Genomic DNA, 24,835 nt, shown 5'->3' with positions numbered 1-24,835 from the left:
GGAGGGTGGGGGGGGTGGGGTGGTGGTGGGGGGGGAACCAAACAGTGACCCAAACTGAGATGTCCCGGGAACACCATGGATGTATCAACAACAAAAATAAAATAAAACTGGATACAGCGTTCGAGGCGGGGCCCCGTTCATTCCTATGAGAGTTGCTCAGTGGAGCATGAAGCCAAAAAAGTTCCCCTCCCGGGTCTAAAAGGACCCCGATGGTCCTCAGTGTGCGGCCCACAGAGCAGGCGCACTGCAGACCTCTGCTGGCCGAGCCGGCTACTTCCGGTTTAGCGCTAATTTGAATGGCGATTAAATGATTTAATTTTCCCAAATGTAATCGGGGCCGAATGGATCAAATTCTTCTAGTGAAACGAGTCGTTTGGCGGGGGTTGTGTCGCTCCAAAAAAATCTCTCCACTGATTTACAAACGTCTCTGTCTCCGTGTAAGTCCATGGGGGGCTCCATGACATCCCGTGTCGACACAGAAGTTGCAATTCCAGCGTTTGCCTGCTATGTCAAATTGGCTTCAAAGCCCAGCGCACATTCTGGGGGCCTGAGGAGCCCGGGGCAGTACGTCCTGCCTGTAAGAAGGGATGGGCGACCCCGTGCACCCCTGCAGCTCGGCGGGGGGGGACCTGGAGCCCTGTGGAGCGCTGAGTGCTGCAGGAAACCCTGTTTCCCCCCTATCATCAATCCTGTGCTCCCTCCCTACCTCACCTTCCACCGGGACCATCCTTCCCTTATCCCCCCTTCCTCTGCACGCTTTTTATTCTCGACAAAAACTAAAAAGGAACATTTTATCTTCAGTGGGCTGGGCCAATGGTTGTAAAATAATCATTGTAAATATTTAAGTTACCTATTTAGTCAGAAAACCAGAAAGAAAAAAGACTTCCAGTATATAAATATAAATATATGTTGTTTTTTTTTGAGAGAAAGAAAAGGTGAAAACGTGAGTGTAGTTTTTAGACATTATCAATAATTGTTATTATTATTATTATTGCTATACCGTATAATTCTGGCTCTGATTCTTGATCCGTGTATCATTATTGTTATGGATGTGTAAATTCCAGATGATATGTATGACTGTATGTTGTTGTACATCTATGCTCTTCTCCATCCCTGACAAAAGGCACACTTTCCAAAAAGCACTGGAGCACACAGCCATCTTTAAACCTCACCGGATGACGGACCGACTCTTCCTCATGCTGCCATGTTGCCTGTGTGTTGGAGCAGTATGTTACCGCCAATGAGTTCAGTCCACCAGTGCAGGCAACAAGAGATGTCCATGCATAACTGTACAGTTATTAAAGATGATTCAGTGCCCTCTCAGTGGCTTTTTTGGGAAAATTATATGTAGGTTGTTTTGTAAGACGCATGTATTAGAGAAAAGGAGTGTAAAAGGTTAAACACTAGAAATCAAATTAAACCTTCTTTCTTCTTTTCTCTGACACTGTGATATTCTTTGAAATATTCAAGAATGATGTGTGGCCGGGTTTGCCCAGTTGGTAGAGCGGGCGCACATATATATAGAGGTTTTGCTCCTTGACGCAGCAGCCGCGGGTTTGACTCCGCTGATGCTTGTCGATCCCTTCTCTCTCCCCTTTCATGTCTTCATCTGTCCTGTGGAAATAAAGGCCTAAAGTGCCCCAAAAAATTATCTTAAACGAAAGCTTCAACAACGATGGTGAAATGTGGATCACACAGGACTCACCTGAAGACGACCACGTTGGATCTGCATCGCTTCAAGCCAGTGTTGTTCTGATTGTTTAGCATGAAAAGCTAACATCTGGGCCTTTACAAAGAGGTCCTGTGTGTGATCGTAGGCCTTCCAGAAGCCTGGAACTGCACTCTCATTTCGGAGACTTTGCACAATAAGTCCAGAACGATGAATCCACAACTGAACAGCAAGTATTCATCCTTTTGTACACAGCGTAAACTGAACAGATCAGCAAAGCACAAACCAACACTCTTCTTCCATTTTAATTAGGAAAATGAATTCACATATCATTGCATTGTTATGCATTTTTTACTCTGCCAATTGGCGACCCGATAAAAACAGGTCAGCAATCCATTTTGGGTCCCTAACTTTGGGGAAGACTGTCCTAACCTAGTCTATATCCACAACGTTCCACTTCCAGGATTGCCAATACGATTGTGATTGGTTTAAAGAAATGCCAATAAACCAGAGCAGGTTTTTCTCCCATCCCAGAATGCTGTGTGGACTAGCAAGACCTTCCTTCGCAGCGCTGTGGAGGAAGGTCTGGCGATGTGAGACTAGTCCTAACCTAATGCTCAATATTATCTCAAGATACCTAGAAACAAAATATCTCACCAAAGAGAAGTGGAAATGATCTGGCACTTCAAATATTTCCCCACCAGTGCTTAAGTTATATTTTCCTTTTAGTAAAGTCTTGAGTGCAGTTCAGTAGTCTTTGCTTGCGACTACAGATTTTCAGCAGAAAGCTTGCATTACGATCTGGGGCCTGTGAGGATATATTTGCTTCTGCTGCATCACTTTTCCTATTATTATCTCTTGTGAATTCCCCGTCTCAGTGGAAGTGCAGCTGGTTCTGCAGCTAGTAATCACTGATCCAGTTAGAGAGAGAGGAAACAGGCTCAACAACTGAGCCTTGAAATCAAGAGACAACATTTAGCCAAAAAAAAACTTTTAATTTGACTCCCAGATGCCAGACTTTCTTTGTTATTTACTTGTGTATGCAAAAATAACTGGCCTGATATAGGCCTGACGTGGTTGCCACGGTGACAGCTACCAGGGGATCGGGTTGCCCTGCCAGTCCAGAAGCATCCCACAGTCTTTGTTGCTGAGTGAGGACATGGTACTGAGCATGCCGTGCACGCTGTCCAGGGGGGTCAAAGGAGCCTGGGGGAGACGAGACACACAAACACAGACAAAGGGAAGTCAATGGAAACGTACGGGGCACCTCATCACCGTTAAATTAATTGTAAGTCAGTCTCCTGGGTGAGTGTCCTGTGTTTGTTTTACCCATTCCTCCCCTCACCCCCCAACCAGGACATTTGGCACTCTTATACTTCCTCACCTTACTTCCTTAAGTAACATTTCCAATGCAGTACTTTTACTGTACACTGCGGTATTAGTACTTTTACTTAAGTAAAGGATCTTAATATTTCTTCCACCGCTGTTTATGGGAGTGTTTTGTTGGACAGTTTCATTGTATCATATTTTATCTACCATAGGGGCATTCAAGAGGCCACTGTCGCAGCTTTTTACCCCCGCTACATCACCTCACCTGTTCACCGCCCATCTGGGTGCGCACCCAGCCGGGGTGGATGGCTGTCACCAGGATGTTGTGACTCTTGAAGTCCTCAGCCTGACAGCGAGTCAGCATGTTCAATGCTGCCTGAGACAGCAAAACAGACACTGTAAAGCTGCTGTGGGTATGTTTGCAAATGTGTGTGTGTGTTTTAAAGATGTGTGTGTTTTAAATGTGTGTGTGTTTTTAATGAGCCTTTTCAAAGGAAAGTTCCTATCACTGCTTGGGACAGGCAATAAAACTGTCTGTCTGTGTGTGTGTGTGTGTGTGTGTGTGTGTGTGTGTGTGTGTGTGTGTGTGTGTGTGTGTGTGTGTGTGTGTGTGTGTGTGTGTGTGTGTATCTCTATCTATCACAAAGGACAGGAGCTATGTTGCACAAACATTCAGCAATTTTAAAATCGCTGAATCGTTGAATTTAAAAAAAAAAAACACTTTAATTGAAGCAGACGATATCTGTGTGACTGCTAATTCAACCGTTTTCCTGCTAAATATTGTATTAAGACACATTAGTATTTAATGTAATCGTATTCAGTGTTACCCTACAGCCATGACAGCTGGCAGACTAAAACCCAGGATGTCTGGGCCATGCGGGTCAGCAAAGGGGAGACAGACCATGTTTCCAGGGCCTCTGTTTGGCTATATTCCTATCTCTATTGCTATGCTATTAATTGAATATAGTTTCTTTTTCAAATATCAAATTGTAGATTCAGTGTAAGTGGCTGGTACCTTGCTGGTCCTGTAAGGGTACATCTGTGCTATAGCAAAGCTCTCTGGACATTTCTCGATGGAGGAGATGAGCGTGGAGATGTTGATGATGGCCGACCTCCTGCAGGACATTTTATCACCTGAGACAGATGAAGAGACTTGCATCATGACATAGAAATAATAATTATAATACTAACTATAATGCAATACTAGGAATTTGCAGCATGTCATATATATATATATATATATATATATATATATATATATCATTTCTGTACATTTATGAGTGTTTGTGTGTAAATCACAGTGAGTCAAGCTGTTTCCACTTCATTACCCTCTCCAGGTGACTTCATCTCTGCTGCCCTCTGGAGGAGTGGAAGAAACATCTGAGGAGATATGAAATACTTTATTAATCTGAGTGCCACCATGCACGTAGGACAGACAGCAGGTAAGGGAGCTGATGTGGTGTGTAGACATAAATGGGGTCTTTGTTTTGTCTCTTTGCTAAAATTGTAAAATAAATAGTGAAACTATGAGGCATATACATAAACAATAAGGATGACACAGAATCTGGAGTGGCTTTGTAATGTATTTCCATTTTTCTTTACAGTCAGATGTAAATAGGATATATATAATGATTTATTGGGAGATAACCAAGCAGTTCTATGTAAAATCAGACATTCAGCACCCTCATATAGGCCGGATGGAATGATCCTTTGTTTCATAAGCCCATTTTCAGACTGTGATGATTGGACTGTAAGATTGGCAGTCCAATCAGACTCCTTAGCTCCTTAGATCGAATCAGCGAGTAGTCGACTATTAGGGGGTCACCCCTACAAGATACTTGTGTGAATATAAATATATCCATGACACATGCGATGATCATGTCATGCAACGGCTGTTCGGGTACTGGCACCTTTTTTGATCCAATTCGGGCACTGCATACAATATGTATCAACTTTTGCATGATTACACACATGTACTTATTTCATATTTGGGGTATTTTATCTCATTTCTTTAAAGTTTCTTTTCTTTAAAAATAATTGCTTTTAAAATCTCTTTAAATGTGCTTAGCTGACCCCCATCTGTTCCTGTCTTTGTTTTCTTTTTCTTTAACTGTTTTATATTCTGTCAGTATGTGTAATCAGTCAGTGACGTACATACATGATGACACCAGACATGCTTGCAGAGGCAGTGTTGTGGTCAGATGTTGCAAGAAAACGCAGCAGTTCCAGCTTTTCATCACCAGAACATGCTGATCTATCTGTTCCTGTCTGTGTACCTGAGTGTGCACACTGAGCACAGAGAAGACAAACCAACCTTTGCAAGGAGAAATGGTCCGACCACATTGGTTTCGTACACGTCCATCATGTCCTTTTTCCCGGTGGCAGATAACGGTGCCGGTGTGTCCGGTTTGTTGATAGCAGCGTTGTTGATGACGAGGTTCAGCCCACCATCCCCGATCAGCTCCTTCACGGCCTGGACCGCAGCCGAGATACTGGCCTCGTCTGACATGTCTGCACACAGATAAAGACGCACACGCGCGCGCACACACACACACACACACACACACACACACACACACACACACAACACACAGACACAGAAACACATACACACAAACACACACATTACTCTACCACACACACTGTATAGTGTACTGTTTCTCACATCAAATCAACAAGCTCTCCCATTTTGCAGAGTATTTACCTTTTACTAGTTTGTCATTAAAATAAACATGTAAAAAAGGTTAGGTAAAAACGTCTGAGCACCTTAATGTGCATTATTACTTGTGGAAACAATGATGCTGGGTTTAGTTTGTTTAGTTATTTGACATTACAAGAAGGAGAACATCAATCATATGTAACAAGAAAATATAAAGGATAACCATACAATCCAAGATGTATTTCCATTGTGCTACTTGATGTAAAGAGTCAAGTAACCAATAGACATCATCAGCTAAATCAATACATTTATGTATTGACGTATTGACCTGATTCTTAAAATGTTTGGCTTGTTCCCACATGGTTGGATGCACTTACTGTTAGCCGCTTTCATCAGAAGCCTCAGCTAAATAAATGTAATGTAAGGTAATGCCGTCCACATAACTCTTTTGTTTGACATATCGTTCAGGTTTGTCACTATTGTCCTCTACTGTGCTACAAACTGAAGTTAACTGTGGTGAGCACACCTTGGGTAAGGTATGAGTGTGGTTAAGGGAACTAAACCAACTTGTTTGAGGTCAAAGACGCAAGCATGAGAAGTGAAAGAGAGGAAGAGGGAGGGAGATTTGGGTGAACTTCCATCAGTGTCGATGGCAGATGCTTCATACAGCTATCCACCACCTAGTCCCTCCTCCACAGCACTGCGGAGGAAGGTCTGGCTAGTCCACACAGCATTACGGGATGGGAGAAAAACGTGCTCTGGTTCATGGCATTTCTTTAAACCAATCACAATTGTCATGCGCCGGACAGAGCCACGGGTCCTCTGCAAAATAGCCTCGGGAAGGAACTTGTTTTGGATGAAGATGTGTACGTTCAAAAGTAGTTTTAGTCGTGCAACAGAAAACTCTGATTGGACAGATAGTCTAGCTAGCTGTCTGGATTTACCCTGCAGAGATCTGAGGAGCAGTTAACCATAGTCCTCACAAATCCACCGGAGGTTAGAACGCCAACACAAAGGAAGAGGAAGGGAACGGACATCCGGCAGAAAATTCCGGACGTCCGGCGGAATTTCCAGCTGCACCTGAACAATCCCAGAAATGAGACGTCGTCGATATAGACTATCCGCCACCTGACCTCCGTACTCCTGCACGGCTGCATTTGTTTGTCTGGTCATAAAAACTGCATACGGCCATGATCAACCTTGACGTCTTTTTTGACAAGAAAAAGTTGATTAGGGCACTTTTGTAGGGGGGGAAAAGCTGGCAGGGTTTTGGTTCCAAAAAGCAGTCGAAAGCATCTTTTGTTGCTATAACAACAACTACTGCTACAGTGTTCTGCTACAGTATCCGTGATTGCTGTGTGGAGCAGTGCTAGGTAAAACAAAGCGGTGGAGCAATCTATAGAATGAACGGAGAGAGAGCGTGGTGCTACTACTGACGTTAGATAAAACAAGGGCGAGTCATGTCATGTAACGCTCCGTGCTCCGAGACTAGCACAAGTCTATTGGCACCTTTTCCATTTTGTCTTATTGTTATGGAAACAACAGGTCTCACTACTCCGCTTGTCATTGGTCAGCTGCCAAAAAAACACTGAGCAGCAGAAATAAACAGGATGTTTTTTAAAGCACAGTTTACTCCACAGGATTATAATGTAAAACAGACGCTGGCAGCTTAAAAAAAGAACATAGTGAACATAGCCTAAGTTGGCAGTAGCATGTGTGCTTGTTCCCCCAGCTTTCACTTGAACCCAGATTCACAAAAAGGGAGCAGAGTATACATGCACAATGTAATATACTGTAACACCGGAGCACCCCAAGGCTGTTTTGAGTCCCCTGCTGTACTTCCTGTACACACACACACACACACAGACAGACTGTGTAGCCACTTTTGACTCTAGCTAGTTATTTATTTTTTAGGGCGCACTGTAAACCTACTTAAAAATTCTAAATTTTGAACCATGAACATGTACTAGTTTATCTTATTCTGTGTGAAGTGAACTTTGAATTAGCTCATACAAGAGTGAACTCGAGTGAACACTGTCCATATGTTACAAGATGAATAAATGCCCACTTTCTTATCTTCATTGCCATCTTGACTGAACGATTAAGTGAGATTCAACTCTTCTCTGTTTGGGAGAAGAGAGGGAGACGCACCTGGGGGAGAGCTGCTATTTTACAGAAGGTGGATGTGCTGATACACTGGGTAAACACAGGTTTGGCTTTTCAGTGTTTGCTGCTAAGAACTGAGCACCCAGTGCTTAATGTTCAAACATGCTGTCTGTCTGGACTACAAAGGCCACAACCACAGACTGGATGTCCACATAACTGCTGATTTGGTAATCACAGTACAGAATGATCTTTTTTCTGTGTTCATGTTTTTGTGCAGACTTGATGGAAACCCATTTGTCACCTCCGTAGGTGGTTTGAACAATCAGATTACAATCTGTATCAAATGCTCCTTGAATGCATTTTCACTTCCTTTTTCTTAAAAATCTGAGTGTTTCGGGTGAACTGGAAAGCTATTTGATCGAAAAGTTAAGCGTAAATGCAGCTTAGACAAACTTAAATTTGCTAAGCACCGCCCAAGATGGTTGTGATTGGTTTAAAGAAATACAAACAAGCCAGAGCGTTTTGTCCCTAATCGAAGAATGAAAAGCGAAAGACTATTTAGTCAGTAATCCATGTGCACAAACAAGTATTCACCTCCCGGGCTTTGTAATGTTTCAATTCTGTAAGTGTACTGTATAGTAACTAAGTAAGTAACAGTAGGTATCTACACAGACATGAGGATGTGTTGTGTTTACCTAGTTTGATTATAGTAATCTTCCCAGGATATTGAGTGGTGAGGTCTCTCAGGGCCTGGAGGGAACAGATGAGGAGACATAGAAAATACAGAACAGACATCAAGTGTTGCATTTTTTTTTTTAAATATACTAATCTAATGCAAGAATACAAGATCAACATATCAAGATCAAGATATATAAGCAAGTGCATACAGTATGTGTACAGGTCTTAGAAAATGATGCATAAAACGTAGAGAATAATTTCAGTTTTATAGAAGGTGCAGCCATGAAACAAATTGCCAATATATCATTTAAAGTAAGTATTGCATAACCTTCATTAAGTGTTGGGACAAAAAGAACTCTTTTTCACACCACTCTTAAGAGAAACACATCCTTCAACCCCACAGAGGGAGAAAATGGTGCTGTCATATTAGAAAGTCACGCTCACGTGCATGGGTCCAGAGTCTGTGTGTGTGTGTGTGTGTGTGTGTGTGTGTGTGTGTGTGTGTGTGTGTGTGTTACCTCAGCCTTGGTATCGTCCGGCGCCCTGCAGCAGGCATATATGTGAGCCTCCCCTCCCGTTCTCTCTGCCAGCTGTTTGACCAGCTCCAAACCAATGCCTCTGTTTGTCCCAGTCACTAAAATGTTGCCTTCCAGTTTCATTGACATGTTTGCTAATCAACTGTCACACCCCAGCTGCTGTCTGACTACTCTCCCGCAACAGTGACTGAACATATGTGAGAGCACAGTGTTGCTGTAATGCTAGTGCGTGCGTGCGTCATGCACTTGATATAGGTGTGTACTCAAGAAGGCATGAGGAAGCCTCCCACCCTTGTGTACAGTATGTACTTTCAACTGTTGCACATATAGATACCTTTGGACCAACTTTGCCTTACTTCCCATTATACTGTATTATCTGTCTTCCTCAGTCTATCAGCCAGCCAGCACCAGTCCCTGTTTAACTTGCAGTGACTTTAGCCTCCAGTACTTTATTTCTATCCGACTTTCAATAGAGATTCATTCAAACCAAAAGCTGCCAACCTCTGTCATAGCATTGACATTTGCTTGTCCTTTTGTGCATGTTTAGTTAAGCAACGCTTCAGAAATCTTGTAATTCAAGGTGTGCAAGATTCCATTCACCATACACCAATAAGGGGGGAGTTTGATATTCTCCTCAGAGATAATTAGTAAACCTGTAATGATGTCAAGAATTAGAATATGTGGAAAGTGTGTGGTTAACCGCAGCTGCAGAAACATGAAGTTACCACACTGCCAGAAACTAAAGAATTCTGCCTCTTCCTGTCTACGGACAGACGGACAGACAGACAGACAGACAGACAGACAGACAGACAGAATGCCCTGAAGCCTCTCGCAACGCTAGCAAAGAGCAGTAGTGACATTATTTTTGTGAACGATCCCATTCTTTACAACGGCTCGTTGGTATGAACTAAGGGAACCTAAGGTCGTTCTTGGTGTTACATTATACTTGTTTTTTTATTGTGCCAATTAAAGGTTAAGTTCGCTGATAAAGCGGTCACCTTGTGAAACCTTTACAATGCAGATAATTAACATGAGGTCTGGTCAGCAGTGGAAGAAGTATTCAGATCCTTTACTTAAGTAAAGTACTAATACCGCACTGTAAAAATACTCTGTTACAAGTAAAAGTCCTGCATTGAAAATGTTACTTAAGTAAAAGTGTCTTACACATGATCAGGGAAATGTAGTTAAAGTATTAAAAATAAAGAATTTATTTTAGAAAGAGTAAAGGATCTTGTAGCTGTTATATCGTCGGCTAGTTTACTTTAGAATCAAACATCAGATTTTATAAACTACATGTGTTTTGTGTACAGGAATGTTAATGTGTAAAGTAACTAGTAACTAAAGCTGTAACAGATGAATGTAGAGGAGTAAAAATTACAATATTTCTCTCTGAAATGTAGCGGAGTAGAAGTAGAAAGTGGCATGAAAAGAAAAGACTCAAGTAAAGTACAAGTACCTCAACATCTGGACTGAAGTACAGTACTGGAGTAAATGTACTTAGTTACATTCCACCGCTGACTGTAGCTGCCCTCTGTTGTTTTCACTGATTTACACATTCGCACTTGGTTACATTCCACTGCTGGGTCTGTCAACCCGATAATCTAGTGCTGATAAACCGAGTCCACACATGCAAAATGAAATTCTATTGTTGGGATGTCAAAACTGGATCTAATCTAAATCACTGTCCTTGTGATTATTTTGCAGAGAAAACAAAGAAACAGTGAAAGGAACACAGCTGGAACCTTCATCATCTGGTCAATCCAAATGCTCAGTTGTCTCAAACTGCATCTAAATGGATTAGGATTTGTTTAACAGGCTTTAATTTAACAACAATTTGCCAACTTTTCAGTTGAGTTTGACGGGTCACGGGGAGATTCGGTATCGGTGGTATTAAAAGGCCCCAAACAGAGGCCACCTGACTCCAGCTGAGGCAGGGTGGTTAAATCAAACACTCCTGCATGGGAAGGAGTGGAGGGTTGGAGGCTATTTGTGCAGTCCTCCTCCCCTTGTTCTTTATTTTCCACATCGACCATGTTGTGTGTGACCTGTGAGTTGATTTACTTTAATGTTGTTTGACTGTCCTTAATGCACACGATTTATGTCCATGTTTTGATTTATTGTTAAAGAGTTTTTTGTTTCTTGCTGCAGAGATGCACTCTGCCTACTGAAATAAAAGCTTTGCTCTAACTACCAACTTTTATTCGACATACTATACTATGATTTGGGGGTGGCAGAAGCTCAGTCCGTAGGGACGTAGCTCTGGAACCAGAGAGTTGCCGGCTCCAGTCCCTGTGTGGACCAAGAGCGGAGTGTGGACTGAGAGCCGGAGAGGTGCTAGATCACCTACTGGGCACTGCCAACGTGCCCTTGAGAAAGGCACCAAACCCCCAGCTGCTCGGCGCACCTGTCCATTTGTCCATGTGTGTATTTCAGGTCTGCCTGTTACTTACAAAGGAGTGAAAATATTTAATATCCCCTTGCCGGATGAATAAAGTTTCTTATTCAATATGTATACTGTGACTTTTTTGACATATTATATTACGACTTTTGACTTTCTTTCCCACATACTATACTATGAGTTTTTATGACTTCGTCCACCATACTATACATAGACTTTTTTATGATTTTTTCGACATACTATACTATGACTTTTTTATGACTTTTTCGACATACTATACTATGACTTTCATTTCGCTTATTTCAACATGCTATACTATGACTTTTTATTGATATTTTTTGACATACTATATTATGACTTTTTTTTGACATATACAGTGACTATTTATTACTTTTTTGACATATATTATGACTTTTTATTACTTTTTCAACATACTATACTATGACTGTTTTATCACTTTTTTAGACATATTATACTATGACTTATATTTTGCTTTGTTGACATACTAAATTATGACTTTTATTTCACTTTTGTCGACATACTACACAATTACTTTTTTTCTGCTTTTTTAACATACTATACTATGACTTTTTTATCGATATTTTTCGACATACTATATTATGACTTTTTTTACTTATACAATGACTATATATTACTTTTTTCAACATACTATACTATGACTTATATTTTGCTTTGTTGACATACTATATTATGACTTTTTTATCAATATTTTTCGACATACTATACTATGACTTTTTATCGATATTTTCCGACATACTTTTTTGTCATATACTATGACTTTTTTCGAAATAATATATGAACGATGACTTTTTATTACTTTTTTCGACATACTATTCTATGACTTTTTATCACTTTTTTATACATATTATACTATGACTTATATTCTGCTTTTGTTGACATACTACATTATGTCTTTTATTTGACTTTTGTCGACATACTATACTATAGTGTTGGCCAAATGAAGCTTTGTGAACCATTTTGTCTTTGTTCTGAGCCTTAAATGGGGCTCTCTCTTCAACACAGGGTTGAAAACTTGGCCATCACTACTATACTATGACGTATTTTATCGATATTTTTCGACATACCATACTATGACTTTTATTTTGCTTTTGTCGACATACTATGCAATTACTTTTATTTTGCTTTTCGACATACTATACTATGACTTTTTAATGACTTTTTTCAACATTCTATACAATGACTTTTATTTCATTTTTTCAACATACTATGACTTTTTATCACTTTTTTAGACATACTATGACTTATACTTTGCTTTTGTTGACATACTATACAATGACTTTTTATCAATATTTTTCATTTTTTGACATACTATATTATGATTTTTTTGACATATACAATGACTATTACTTTTTTCAACATACTTTACTATGACTTTTTATTACTTTTTTCAACATAATATACAATGACTGTTTTATCACTTTTTTAGACATATGACTTATATTTTGCTTTGTTACATACTATAATGACTTTTATTTTGCTTTTTTCAATATACTATATTCAGACTTTTTGCAACATACTATACTCTGACTTTTATTTTGCTTTTGTCGACATACTATACTATAGTGATGGCCAAATGATGCTTTGTGAACCATTTTCTCTTTTTTTCTGAGTCCACTAGATGGGGCTCTCTCTTCACCAACATACCATACTATGACTGTTATTTAGCTTTTGTCAACATACTATACAATGACTTTTATTGTGCTTTTATTTTTGGGGGGCTTTTCCCTTTATTTGAAAGTGGCTAGACATGAAGGGGGAGAGAGATAGCGGATGACACGCGGCAAAGGGCAGCAATTCAATTCAATTCAATTTTATTTATAGTATCAATTCATAACAAGAGTTATCCCAAGACACTTTACAGATAGAGTAGGTCTAGACCACACTCTGTAATTTACAATAACCCAACAATTCCAGTAATGCAAGAGCAAGCATTCAGTGCAACAGTGGCGAGGAAAAACTCCCTCTCAGGAAGAAACCTGGGACAGAGCCAGGATCTTGGTAGGCGGTCTCTGACGGTGCCGGTTGGGGGTGTGATGAACAGTGGCGATAATAGTCACAATAAACATAATGGATCAGTGACTAGAAATAGTAGTTGTAGTAGTTCATGGCGTAGCAGGGCACTGCAGGGTGGCACAAGATTTAGCAGGGCATAGCAGGGCGTCGCCCAGTAAGAGCGTCCTGCGTAGCAGGACGCAGCAGGGCATAGCAGGGCGTAGCAGAGCACAGCAGGGTGTAGCAGGACGTAGCAGGAAACAGCAGAGCACAGCAGGGCGTAGTAAGACGCAGCAGGACGTAGCAGGGCACTGCAGAGCCTAGCAGGGCGTAGTAAGATGTAGCAGGATGTAGCAGGACGTAGCAGGGCACTGCAGGACGTAGCAGGTGTAACAGGGCATAGCAGGGCGTGCAGCAGGACCACGGTGACAGGCTGCCACCATGATTTAGGGGCCACCCTAATCCAAAGGAAACATGCTGGGCAAAAAGAATACATAAGGACTGCCGGGGGAATAAACTCCCCAGATATAAGGTTAGTAACAAGCATTTCTGCAACATGGAAGCACAAAGATGGAAAGAGAGAGGAGAGAGAAGCTCAGTGTGTCAAAGGAAGTCCCCCGGCAGTCTAAAACTATAACAGTATAATTAAGAGAGACAGGTTAAGGAGAGGAGACAGGTCGGGATAGAACTCTCCCCAACTGGATCAGGCTGTACTGGCCTGTCTCCCTCTACTTTGAGTGTATCATTGATTGTATGGTAGATGAGTCTGATGAGAAGCAGGTGGGCCGGGCTAGGTGGACACTGCAACTCCTCACTCCCTAACTATAAGCTTTATTTGAACCCTGCACCTCTGCAGGACTCAGCCAACGTGGGGTGAACGCTCTTACTGGGTGAGCTAGAGGGCACCCTTATATTATGACTTCTTAATGACTTTTATTTAGTCTTTTTTCAACATGGATTATGACTATTACTTTTTTCAACATACTATACTATGACTTATCACTTTTTTAAACATATACTATGACTTATATTTCGCTTTTGTCGACATACTATACTATTACTTTTATTTCTTTTTTTTTCAAGATACTATATGACTTTTTAATCTTTTTTTTTTGACATACTATGACTTATTTCACTTTTCCCAACATACTATAGTAAGACTTTTTAATCACATTTTTTGACATACTATACTATGCCTTTTTTAATCGATATTTTTCAACATACTATACTCTGACTTTTCTTATGCCTCCAGGACCCTGAGGTGGGCAGAAGAGGTTTATATTTGATTGGCCAAAACAGCGCCTTTCCAGATGATAGATATGAATTAAAAAAATTAAGTTTGATCAAATTTAAATTTCAGTGGGTTGTATATGGTACATTCATTTCTCGTCATCCAGTGCTGCCAGGGTGCTCAATCTTCCTCACTTTGTGCCAGATTAATCCAGCCCTGCTATTGTTCTCTCATTTACTCCTGTTGAAGCCAGATTGAAGGCAAAATTTAAGCCTGCGTTGATATCCTGCTGGCTCCGTCGGAGACAAATTTACTTGTCTTTTTAGATTTTTGTGTTGGCATTTTAGACCTTTGGCAGGACAGCTTAGACACGAAAAGGGAGAAGGACTTAGCCTCTGTACATGGGGCGCACGCTCTACCAGGTGAGCTACCCAGGCACCCCAAACTTGAGTTTACCTCGCTCAGTAGGCAGACAATGATGCACAATGTTTGAAATGATAGAAACATCACCAATAGACTTCAATAGTGTTATCAGTATTCCTTTAATACACTGTTACACTCCATCCTAAGACAGCAGCTGAAACACCAAGTTAGGGCTTAACCTGATAAAAGCTTATGTCCTGAGGGCAATACCCTAAAAGTTAAAATAGAAAAGTTCATCATACCACTATGTAGGTACATCAATTTGTTGTGGCTTCTCTTTTCAAAGAAGCAAAATAGTAGTACCTTCAAAAGACTAACGGTAATGTTAAAAGAGCAGCTGAATCCAGAAACAGACTCCGTTTTAGAAAAACTCAACTTTTAGCTGTTAAGTCAAGTGACATGAAATAAATATAAGGAGCAGAATAAACTGGAACACCTCATATAATCTTCAGCATTATCCCTTTTAAGACTTTCTGCGTGTGGCGAAAAATTGTTTTCAAGTTGTTTACCAGTCTGACAACGGGTCATTAATGATCTAGTGACTAGAGACAACACACCAATAAAGATACAGAAATATCGTTGCATTTTTTTTAACTTTTTGCTTGAGGTGGAAATGAAATAAGTTTCTATCATTACAGTCTTCCATAACTCTCAACCCTGTAAAATCCCTTATATTGCTTTAGATAGTTACTGGGGCTCTTTTGCTTCTGATGCACACCAGTAATGAAATTCCTGTCAGAGACCCTTGCTCCTGATCCGACGATACTGCAGTTGGATGCCAGTTAGCTCCACAGATCCAAAAATTGAGAATGTTGTTTGGTGGCTACAACATCCCAAGTAACTGACTTCCCTCTAGTGGTGGGAGATGTGCTCTACAATGCATCACATCAGAAGATCACGTTGTGCTTCGATCTCATGATGGTTGGTTTCCATATACTGAAGGTATATTATATGAGCCAAATACTGTGTCGGCTCCAAATTCAGGAACCTCACAGATAATTACAGATGTTATGTGGATACCATTGTTCCTTTTTGACAGTTCCAAGTCCATCACATCTTAAAGCAAAACATTATAGCTCATACTGTAAACCCAGTATTATTACCGTTTTGTGTATGTGTTCTTAGTTTACATACTGAGCAGGCCCTGTTTTCAGCAAACTGATAAAAGTGAAAAATTAAAATCTCCTTCACTTTTACTCCTAAATTTCAAAATTTAGAATACAAGCTACAGGATATATCATATTAAGACTCTAAAATGCTCAATCAAGGAAGGTCTCTAACATTGGGCACACACCTTCTGTCAGGTTTTTAAATGACTGTAGAATGCAGTAAAGGTTAATATGTCTAACATGTAATGTGAAGTTAAAACCATTGGCAGAAATGGAATACAATATTCATAATTATGTTGTCATTAGTGTATAATCACCTGAATTGTGTTTCCGTTAGCTTAGAATGAGCCCGCCATGTTTCTAAAAACCAAACACCGTAACCTGAAGGCTGCTGTAGCTGGTAGAGGCCAAAACTCAACACAGGCGGTTCCCTGAAGCCTGCTACGAGACGTAGGGACTAAATATGAGGCCAGTTACACATGAAGACACAACTCGGTAATAAGTAGTGGTGTAACAGACCATAGTTGATCTGTGGTCCATACGGAGCAACACTCACGGTTCCGAATGCATGTGAACCGTGAATTAATTGCAAAGTTAAACCATAATAGTGTGAAATACATTTGTACTGTCGCGGTTACTTAAAGTAGGCTGATACACCTCTATGGAGGGTTGCCGTGAAAAGATACAGGCAACGCAATTTTCTGTTCAAGTGAACGGCACATGTTAAAAGCAGTTGATGTCTACTGAGTAGCGGAAGAACTCAAAAAGCCATGCATTAAAAAAAATAAATAAAAAATTGATGCGATCTGTGACTGAAAACCATGATTCGATCCTAACCCTGGAGCTCAGTGATCCGTTGCGACCCTTAATATCGAGATGCAACCACACTCGTGCGGTAATTACATTTTAGCATATCCCTCGCGCTTTGAAAGGGAGTGAAGGGCTGGTTGTAGTGTGCGACCTCACCGCTAGATGCCACTAAATCCTGCACTGCTTCTTTAAGATGAGCTTACGTCCCGTTTTCCCCATTTGATCATTTTGAACTGTTGAAGTTCGCTCCAACACTTGAGAAGAAGTTGGCCACTTGATAAATATTTCTCATTGTTCACTTTTAGCAAACAACTCCTACAATTTGGTGCAATTGGGAAGTTTGATAAATACAGGTCCAGGAATACACCGATCAGTTTCAGTCTCTGCAGTGGCGGTTGTAAGGGTGGGTGGGTGGTGGGGGAGAATAAGGTTGGCCAGTGCCCACTTAATATTAAGCCTCAATCCCCCGTTGGCAAACCTAACTATAGCAAATATTTTCATACATTTTGAACCCATCTTTATAAAAAGAGGATATTATTCATGTGCAGTGATAAATAAAATGTAGGTTAACACTGTATGACTGTTCTTGTGTTTATTGTTATATGTATGTGTATTATTAGTCTTTTGTAAAACCAAACCTATGGAAGGTTGGTGGTATGCAACACTTGTGCTTTTATTTGATACCCCTAAAAATCACATGTGGCCCCAGCCTGGCCCCTCCATTTGAAATGGTCTAGAACCGCCACTGAGTCTCTGAGCCTACAGTTTCAATTTTGGGGAGGAGGGGGTGGGTTCAGACGGGCCTTCTAGGCCTTTGAAACAGCCACAGCTCAGACTGTCCTGACACGTTGAGTCCAGTTTCTCGTGAGCGCTCCAGAGTTCACTCTGTATCCACGTCGGCAGCTCCACGTGCTTCCCTTTCCTCCTCCAGCAGCGCGACTGGCAGCTCTCCGTCAGATGTTTATGTCCCGGACATCTGTGGGCGTCGTCGAGACATCCTGCTCCTCACTGATGCTCTTAGTCTCCATGGTAACCGAGTGTTGCGGCCGTTGGGCCTGTCGGAGACTGGTTTCCAGCAGCGACTCAATTTGTTCCTGACACGCCCTCAGACAGTCCTGGAGGGAGGGAGAGGGACACAGAGAGAGAGATCAGGTTAGTCTGAAAAGTAGAGGATCTTAGTTCAGAGAGTGTCAGTGAGTATGTGCACACTAATATTTCACTATTATTCAGAATTTGATTCAGGTCAGCATATTCCGAATAATGCCTTTTTCTGAATTTAGCATTTGCCGATTAGGACGTGTGGGATGTGCCGGTGTTATTCAGCATTTAGAGGTATTCTTCGGACATGTATAGAGCGCATTTGGAATATGCATCCATAGAAATGAAATCAAGTGAGTCCGGCTGCAGTAGAGATGCATGCTCAAACGAAGAGAAACACAGCTACTTTTAAACATTATGAAAGACTTGGATATCAACAGGCTTTTGAATATGCGCAAACATCGCCACGCCGACGAAGCAAGAAGAAGGTGGTTGAAGGAATGAATTAGGGAGGCTGTGTACGTACTGTTAAAAAATGTCTGCCACCACCGGTGGAAAACCGGAATATTACGTGCATGTAAACGTACTGATTGTGTGTGCACTAATCATGTCCTGGCCAGATGTACCCACCGGGTCGCTCCTGATGATCTGTGCCAGCTGCTCCGTCAGTGTCTTAGACATCATGCTCGTGCCCACCATTCTCATCTGCAGGCCCTCCACGGCCGCCACCATGCTGCCCGCGGCCACCATGGACGGAGGGCTGGCGATGAATTTAACATCTGCACAGCATCACAAGGGAACGCCACGTTAATATGGCACGTTTCAAAACAGCGAGTGACAATAAAGAGAATGAAATTACAACCAAAACACTGAGAATTCAAAGATGCAACTACCAGACTTATCTCAAATCTGATAGTGAAGATATTTTGTAAAAGCACCAATTGTCAACCCTACAATATTATGGCAATATTGACATGAGGTAATTGGTAGGGGTGTCAATCTTCACTGGTCTCACGATTCAATTCAAATTATCCTGTCAACGATTCGATATCCCGATGCATCACGATGTGCCATCTCCTCAAATTTAATATATATTTCTCACATAGTTTTCATCAACAAATTCAAGCAGAGATAGATATTTTGCATCTGCCCTGGAAAAGAAAAAAAAAACAAATACACTTCCTGAATGTAGTTGAGTCTGAACACAGCAGACAAAAAGGCAAAAAAAGAAAAAAGAAAAATCACCAAGTAACATCATTAGGCAATAATCGATAATATCGCTTATGATCTCCATATCGCCCAGCCATAGTTAGAAGTTAGATATATAGTGTTTTTATCGTCAGCCCAACATCAGCTGGTGCAATGAACACACTGCAAAAGGCTGCGACACCTCGCGATAGACACTTAAGATTCTTTTCGTGTTAGTTGAAAGAAAATATCAGCAGAAAACTGCATTTTAAAATGTAACTGCCACTTTTTTTTTTTAGTGGTTCAATTTGTTCAATGAAAGAATAGAATATATTTTGTACATGAGCATAACGTTGGAAATTGTGAAAATGCTAAATCAATTGACATCAATAAGTGTTACATTTTAAATAGATTAGATAAATGGAGATACATCTGCATCAATCTAAAGCAAATAGAAAATTATTAACTTATTCCACGTGTCCTCATATTTAATGTTTTAACTAACTCTGCTGCAGCCGCTGCTGATGTGTCACAACACATCAGGATGGCCTCAGTTGAAGAGCCACTGTCTTTGTGACCCCCAGTTATGTCTGTAATGTAGTTTGATGCATACCTGTGGCAGACAGAGCCACAAAGGTCTGAGCGTGCTTCCTGAGGATGGGCTGGTGCTCTCTGACAACCGACAGCTGGGACAGGAAGTGCTCGATGAAGTCCAGAGCGGTAACTGAGGCCAGGTCCCACTTCAGCTTGTTCAGAACCACCAGCTCCATTTGCTATGTGGACAGAGAGAGGGGGGACAGAAGGACATGTTCAAGTGGGATCTAAAAAGACAGATGCAGGGATTAACAAAGGCTTTTTGTCTGCTTGTGGGGATTTGTGGCTTTAATGTGGCCCTGCAGAAAGGTCAAAGGATCATCAGAACCATTAGGAATCCTCCTCTGGGGACCAGGACTGTCCACAGTGAACTTCATGACAATGGAGCCATTTTTTCCAAAATACTTAGACCTGGCCAAGTGTTGTAGACCTTGTGTTGGGGCTACAAGACACGGCCCAGAGGTTACCAAAACTATTAAAAGTCATCCTCTGGGGACCATCAAATCCAAACCAATCTGCCCAGTATCTGCCCAGATAGCTTGATCTGAACAAAAGTGTGCAGACAAAAATGAAGGCCATTGCCATACTTGGGCAAAAATGTTTCATAATGATGACCTTGGATTTTTTTATCCCCACAATTATTACATAATTGTGCTTTTTTTTTTTACATAACCGCTGTGTCTTTGTTTAACATTAGCAAATGTCTTAAGGCATATGACAGGTAATTGTTGGGCGTGGTTTACTTCATGGGCTGTATGTTTGTGTAATTACATCATCTGGGTCACATAACAGTGATATATAACCAAAAGATGTATCCTGGAAGGGGGTGAGGGGTCTCGGTTTCAATTTGAGAAGTCTTTCAGTGTGGGCCAGACGTCAGACAGACTGTGGTGTAACGCGACCTACCAGCAGCTGAGTCGGGGTGATGGAGTTGTCTGTGTAGATGCAGAGCTTCTCAGCGGTGAGCGGGATCGTTTCCTTCAGTTTGGAAGCCAGGAACATGCAGGCGGCTCCCAGGACCTGCAGGTGGCTCTTCTTGGTGGGCTCCACCGACAGGAAGCGGTCCATGTAGTTCACAGCCAGAGGGAACACCTCCTCCTCACATTTCTGCTCCTCACACACCTGCACAGACACACCAGACGACACTGCCATTAAATGTGGGTTCAATATAAATATCCTTATAAGATTGCACTGTTGCCACTAGTAATGGTCGATAGAAACAATATGCAATATAAACGATACAAAATTGGCCAACGATAGAAATTTTAATTATATTGTGATAATGCATGTTGATTACGCAATTGAAATTTAGACACCGGCTGAAACGCATCATCGTCACCTTGAGTAAACATGGCTGAAAGCAGAACGGAGGAGCTGGTAAAAAAAGACCGGTGCAACATCCATTATTTGGACTTTGTTCGGATTTAAGCCGTCCAACGAGCAGCAGCAAACTATACTCTGTAGAGTGCGTGGGGCAACAGCTCCAGTTAAGAGAGGTAACGCAACTAATCTGTTCTACCACCTCAAAACATGTAGGGCGCCAGGATAGCTCAGTTGGTAGGGCGGGCGCCCATATATAGAGGTTTACTCCTTGACGCAGCGGGCCGGGTTCAACGCCGACCTGCGGCCCTTTGCTGCATGTCATTCCCCCCCTCTCTCTCCCCTATCACGTCTTCATCTGCCCTGTCAAATAAAGGCCTAAAATGCCCATAACACTAACACACACAATCCAGACCTCAATCATGTCATTTAATAATAAATACTTTATTGATCCCACAAGGGGAAACTGCAATGTTTTCAGTCTGTTGTTCTTACACACAGGCCTGAATTACACACATGCTCTGTACCTATACATGTACTAATGAAGAGGTCAGTTTTTTTTATTAAAAACCTCATTGTATAAATATTTTGTGAAAGCACCAATAGTCAACCGACAATACTCAGTTTATTAGTTTACTGAAAAGAAGAAAAAAAAAAAAAAAAAAAAAAAAAAAGAAGAATGTAGTGGCATGGCTAGTGAATCACAAGAAGGTGTCAGCAGTAAACACTGATGTTTACTGGGCAGAATATGGAATAGTTTGTTATTTATGCCATGAAAATAAGAACATATGCATTCAAATTTACTAACTAAATTACCATTTAGTTCATTCATTGACTGAATGAAGATTATTATCATTATTATTATTATCATCATCATCATCATCATCACTACAACAACCAACTACAACCAAACATCACTGGTTGAAGTTTCACTAATATGAGGATTTGTTTCTTTTCTTGGGTTCATGTTATGAACTGAAAATATTTCAGCAATAAACACCGGTGAGGAGACATACTCTAGATAAACCCAAACAGATGCTTTTATTCAAGGTCAGCAGCAGACTGGTCAAGATTTAGAGGGGTGTTAAAGGCTTGTTTTATGGATTTGACATTTGACTTGTTTTCTACCAGGCACTTCTCACCTTAGGCTATATGAGGGGGAACAAATGGCATCCCTTATCGGCCATAATGTTAGCATGCATTTTGATAAAGCAGTTGCTGAAGCTAAGCATATGCTAAGAAGTGCCCTTTGGTTTTCATTTGGGTGTGGTAGTAGGGCTGCACGATTAATCACAATATGAACTAGTGCAATATCCAAATCGCAGAGGGGCGGGCGCAATATTTGTTAAAGGCAAAATGTGTGTCAAACCATTCTGAATAAAGTATGGTGGTACTGCAGAGACCTCCCGGCCTACAGATCCTATCCTACAGAAAACATCTTTGTTTGGTACAGATCCTCGCCAAAAAACTTAAAATAACACTATAATAAATTTTCATTTTTTAAGATTTATTAGTCAATGAAAATAATGATACAAACATGATCATTCCCTTCAATATGGTGAATAACATTGCAATCGCAGTATCAGTCAAAATAAATCGCAATTAGATATGTTCCTCATATCGTGCAGCCCTATGTGGTAGCAATGAAAACTAAATGAGCAAAGTCAGAAGCATAAGAAACAAACAGTGTTATCTCATAGATTAGTGGTCTGGTTTTGTCATTGCATGACCAAAAAAATAAATAAATAAAATAAAATCTAGGCTCAAGCTTAAGAAACACAAGCAGAAAACTGCAATTAATACAGAAGGTGTCCCGGGACCTGTAGGATATACAGATGAAGGAATGTAGGTCTATGCAGAGGCCATGGAGCCTTAATAGGAGGTAGGCTACAACTTGAGAACTCAAAGTTCCTCACGTTCAGCAAACCAACACAAAAGGCATCGCGTGGTCTGCATAGATTTCAGCTCGCGACATTTCCCCAAAAAGTAATATTTAAGTTGTTTAACCAAGACTTGTGGTATGTATTCTCTGTGGATTGGACTTTTCTTTCCACACAGTTAATTCAACTGACATGTGAGCGCATGACTTTAACAATAGTAAAGAGGAGTTTGTTGGAGCCAACTCCATTAGACGGTTTAAAGTTAGCATCGACACACAGCAGCGTTATGTGGGCCTTTTTAACAGGATACACGTACTTAGAAAATACACCCTGTGGACCAGTACCATGGCCATATAGTGAACCTATATTATGTATTTGATAGCAGCTCTCCAGTGAATTACATCCATTAACACGTTTAAAAACTCACGACTGAAAAAATAAAAATAAAAATGCCCGTTTATCGACATGACTGCACTACAGTAACTTGTAACTAATTCGACATCAATTCCGTTCCCCTGTAAAGAATACGTACAGTAGGCTACACCTTCTCTTCTTCACAGATTCCACAAAACCAGCAAAGGTGCTAGCGAGCAGTCTGAATCTGCTCCTCAAATTGGGATTTGTTGGAGAAGTCACACACACACACACACACACACACACACACACACACACACACACACACACACACACACACACACACACACTTCTCTAAATGACTCACCAAGACCTTCTTGTACCGAGCACATCAGTTAACTTTGCAGATAAGCTGAGCAACTTTGAAAATGTCAGTTCTGTGAACGCGATTTTCTGCGTGCAACAAGTTAACATAATTTACTGCATGGCTGTAACTCACCTCCAACATCCAGGTAGCCACTATCCTCCTCATGTACGGAGCCACTTCTCTCTGGACGCATTTGAAGTAGTTGGGAGAGGGGAGGTACTTGTCTTCTGCCCGCAACAGAGCGTGCAGGACCCGCTCATTCAACAGGTTGGAGTCCCGGTAGGCCCTCCGGATGGCAGGCCTGTCCCCCTCACAGCACCACAACTGGGGATCCATTGAACGTTACCCGGCTGCCTGCCTGCAGCACTCGGTGTCTGTTTCAGCTATCGGCTTCGTGTCACTGTGGTGACAACCCTTCAAACTATAGCTTCGATTTAGCTAACAACAACAACACATGATTAGCCGCTCCACATTCCGTAGACTAAACCGTCTTCCACCTTTATTTTTTACTCGTGGGAGGACATTACCACCTTTAGTTACAGGTAGGAATGGTTCTGTCAAATGTAGTAAATGAAAGGTGTCCTCGTTTGTCTCCGTTGTGTCACTGGGTTAGTTTAGTCCTAGTCCGACGGGCTCTGAGCGGCTTTCCTTTGTTGAACAGAACACAAGTACCGGACTAAAGTTCCACCGGCCATGTGGGACCAGTTTACCTACACCCCCCCTGCCGCTGCGCCGCTTTATCACTGGACCGCGTCACCGAATAGCATATCATGACAACACATCCGGCCACAAATGTCAAAATAAAAGAGCACAAGCAAAGTGTGCTGTTTGTTTTTCATTTCTGCATTTTAGAACATAAACAGTATTATATGATATGCATTTTAATCATTTTATCTAAATTTCACATTCACTAAATTAAACGGAAAACCTTTATTTAAAGTGTTTCTACATACAAACTATTCAGCACTCTACAAACCCCAAAGCCTTAAAGCACGTGTCAAACTCAAGGCCCGGGGGCCAAATCCGGCCCCTTGCAAATTTTGATCCGGCCTGCATATCATTTTAGGTTCACAGCAAATTTTGGCCCAACTAGTTGTGCACCACACCAAAAA

General features: G+C 41.2%; 2 protein-coding genes across 2 annotated transcripts; both read right to left on the bottom strand.

The window, feature by feature from the left end:
• Positions 1–2,686: 2,686 nt before the first annotated feature.
• Positions 2,687–9,175, bottom strand: LOC114560753 (C-factor). Its single transcript, XM_028586362.1, has 7 exons — positions 8,960–9,175; positions 8,459–8,513; positions 5,313–5,509; positions 4,327–4,378; positions 4,014–4,132; positions 3,264–3,374; positions 2,687–2,875 (listed from the first exon to the last, which is right to left on the bottom strand). Exons 1-7 carry the CDS (start codon positions 9,104–9,106, stop codon positions 2,762–2,764), a joined length of 795 nt encoding a protein of 264 aa, XP_028442163.1. The 5' UTR covers positions 9,107–9,175; the 3' UTR covers positions 2,687–2,761.
• Positions 9,176–15,158: 5,983 nt separating this feature from the next.
• LOC114560618 (G1/S-specific cyclin-D1) lies at positions 15,159–24,476 on the bottom strand. The gene is made up of 5 exons (XM_028586117.1): positions 23,856–24,476; positions 20,709–20,924; positions 19,822–19,981; positions 18,651–18,799; positions 15,159–18,097 (listed from the first exon to the last, which is right to left on the bottom strand). The coding sequence occupies exons 1-5, from the start codon at positions 24,057–24,059 to the stop codon at positions 17,936–17,938; spliced, it is 891 nt and encodes a 296-aa protein (XP_028441918.1). The 5' UTR covers positions 24,060–24,476; the 3' UTR covers positions 15,159–17,935.
• Positions 24,477–24,835: the final 359 nt, after the last annotated feature.

Source organism: Perca flavescens, chromosome 8 (assembly GCF_004354835.1).
Source record: "Perca flavescens isolate YP-PL-M2 chromosome 8, PFLA_1.0, whole genome shotgun sequence".
NCBI classification, from domain to species: Eukaryota; Metazoa; Chordata; class Actinopteri; order Perciformes; family Percidae; genus Perca; species Perca flavescens.
This window is presented reverse-complemented; position numbering and strand designations above follow the sequence as displayed.

Bases quoted from the DNA above. Each gene is read 5' to 3' on its own strand.
- LOC114560618 (XM_028586117.1), bottom strand. From the start codon at position 24,059: ATGGATCCCCAGTTGTGGTGCTGTGAGGGGGACAGGCCTGCCATCCGG. The intron at 19,982-20,708 runs GTAGGTCGCGTT...CTGTCCACATAG, and splicing joins TCACCCCGACTCAGCTGCTG to CAAATGGAGCTGGTGGTTCT. The intron at 18,800-19,821 runs GTATGCATCAAA...GATGCTGTGCAG, and splicing joins TGTGGCTCTGTCTGCCACAG to ATGTTAAATTCATCGCCAGC.
- LOC114560753 (XM_028586362.1), bottom strand. From the start codon at position 9,106: ATGTCAATGAAACTGGAAGGCAACATTTTAGTGACTGGGACAAACAGA. The intron at 8,514-8,959 runs GTAACACACACA...TGTTCCCTCCAG, and splicing joins CGGACGATACCAAGGCTGAG to GCCCTGAGAGACCTCACCAC. The intron at 4,379-5,312 runs GTTGGTTTGTCT...ATATCTCCTCAG, and splicing joins GACCATTTCTCCTTGCAAAG to ATGTTTCTTCCACTCCTCCA.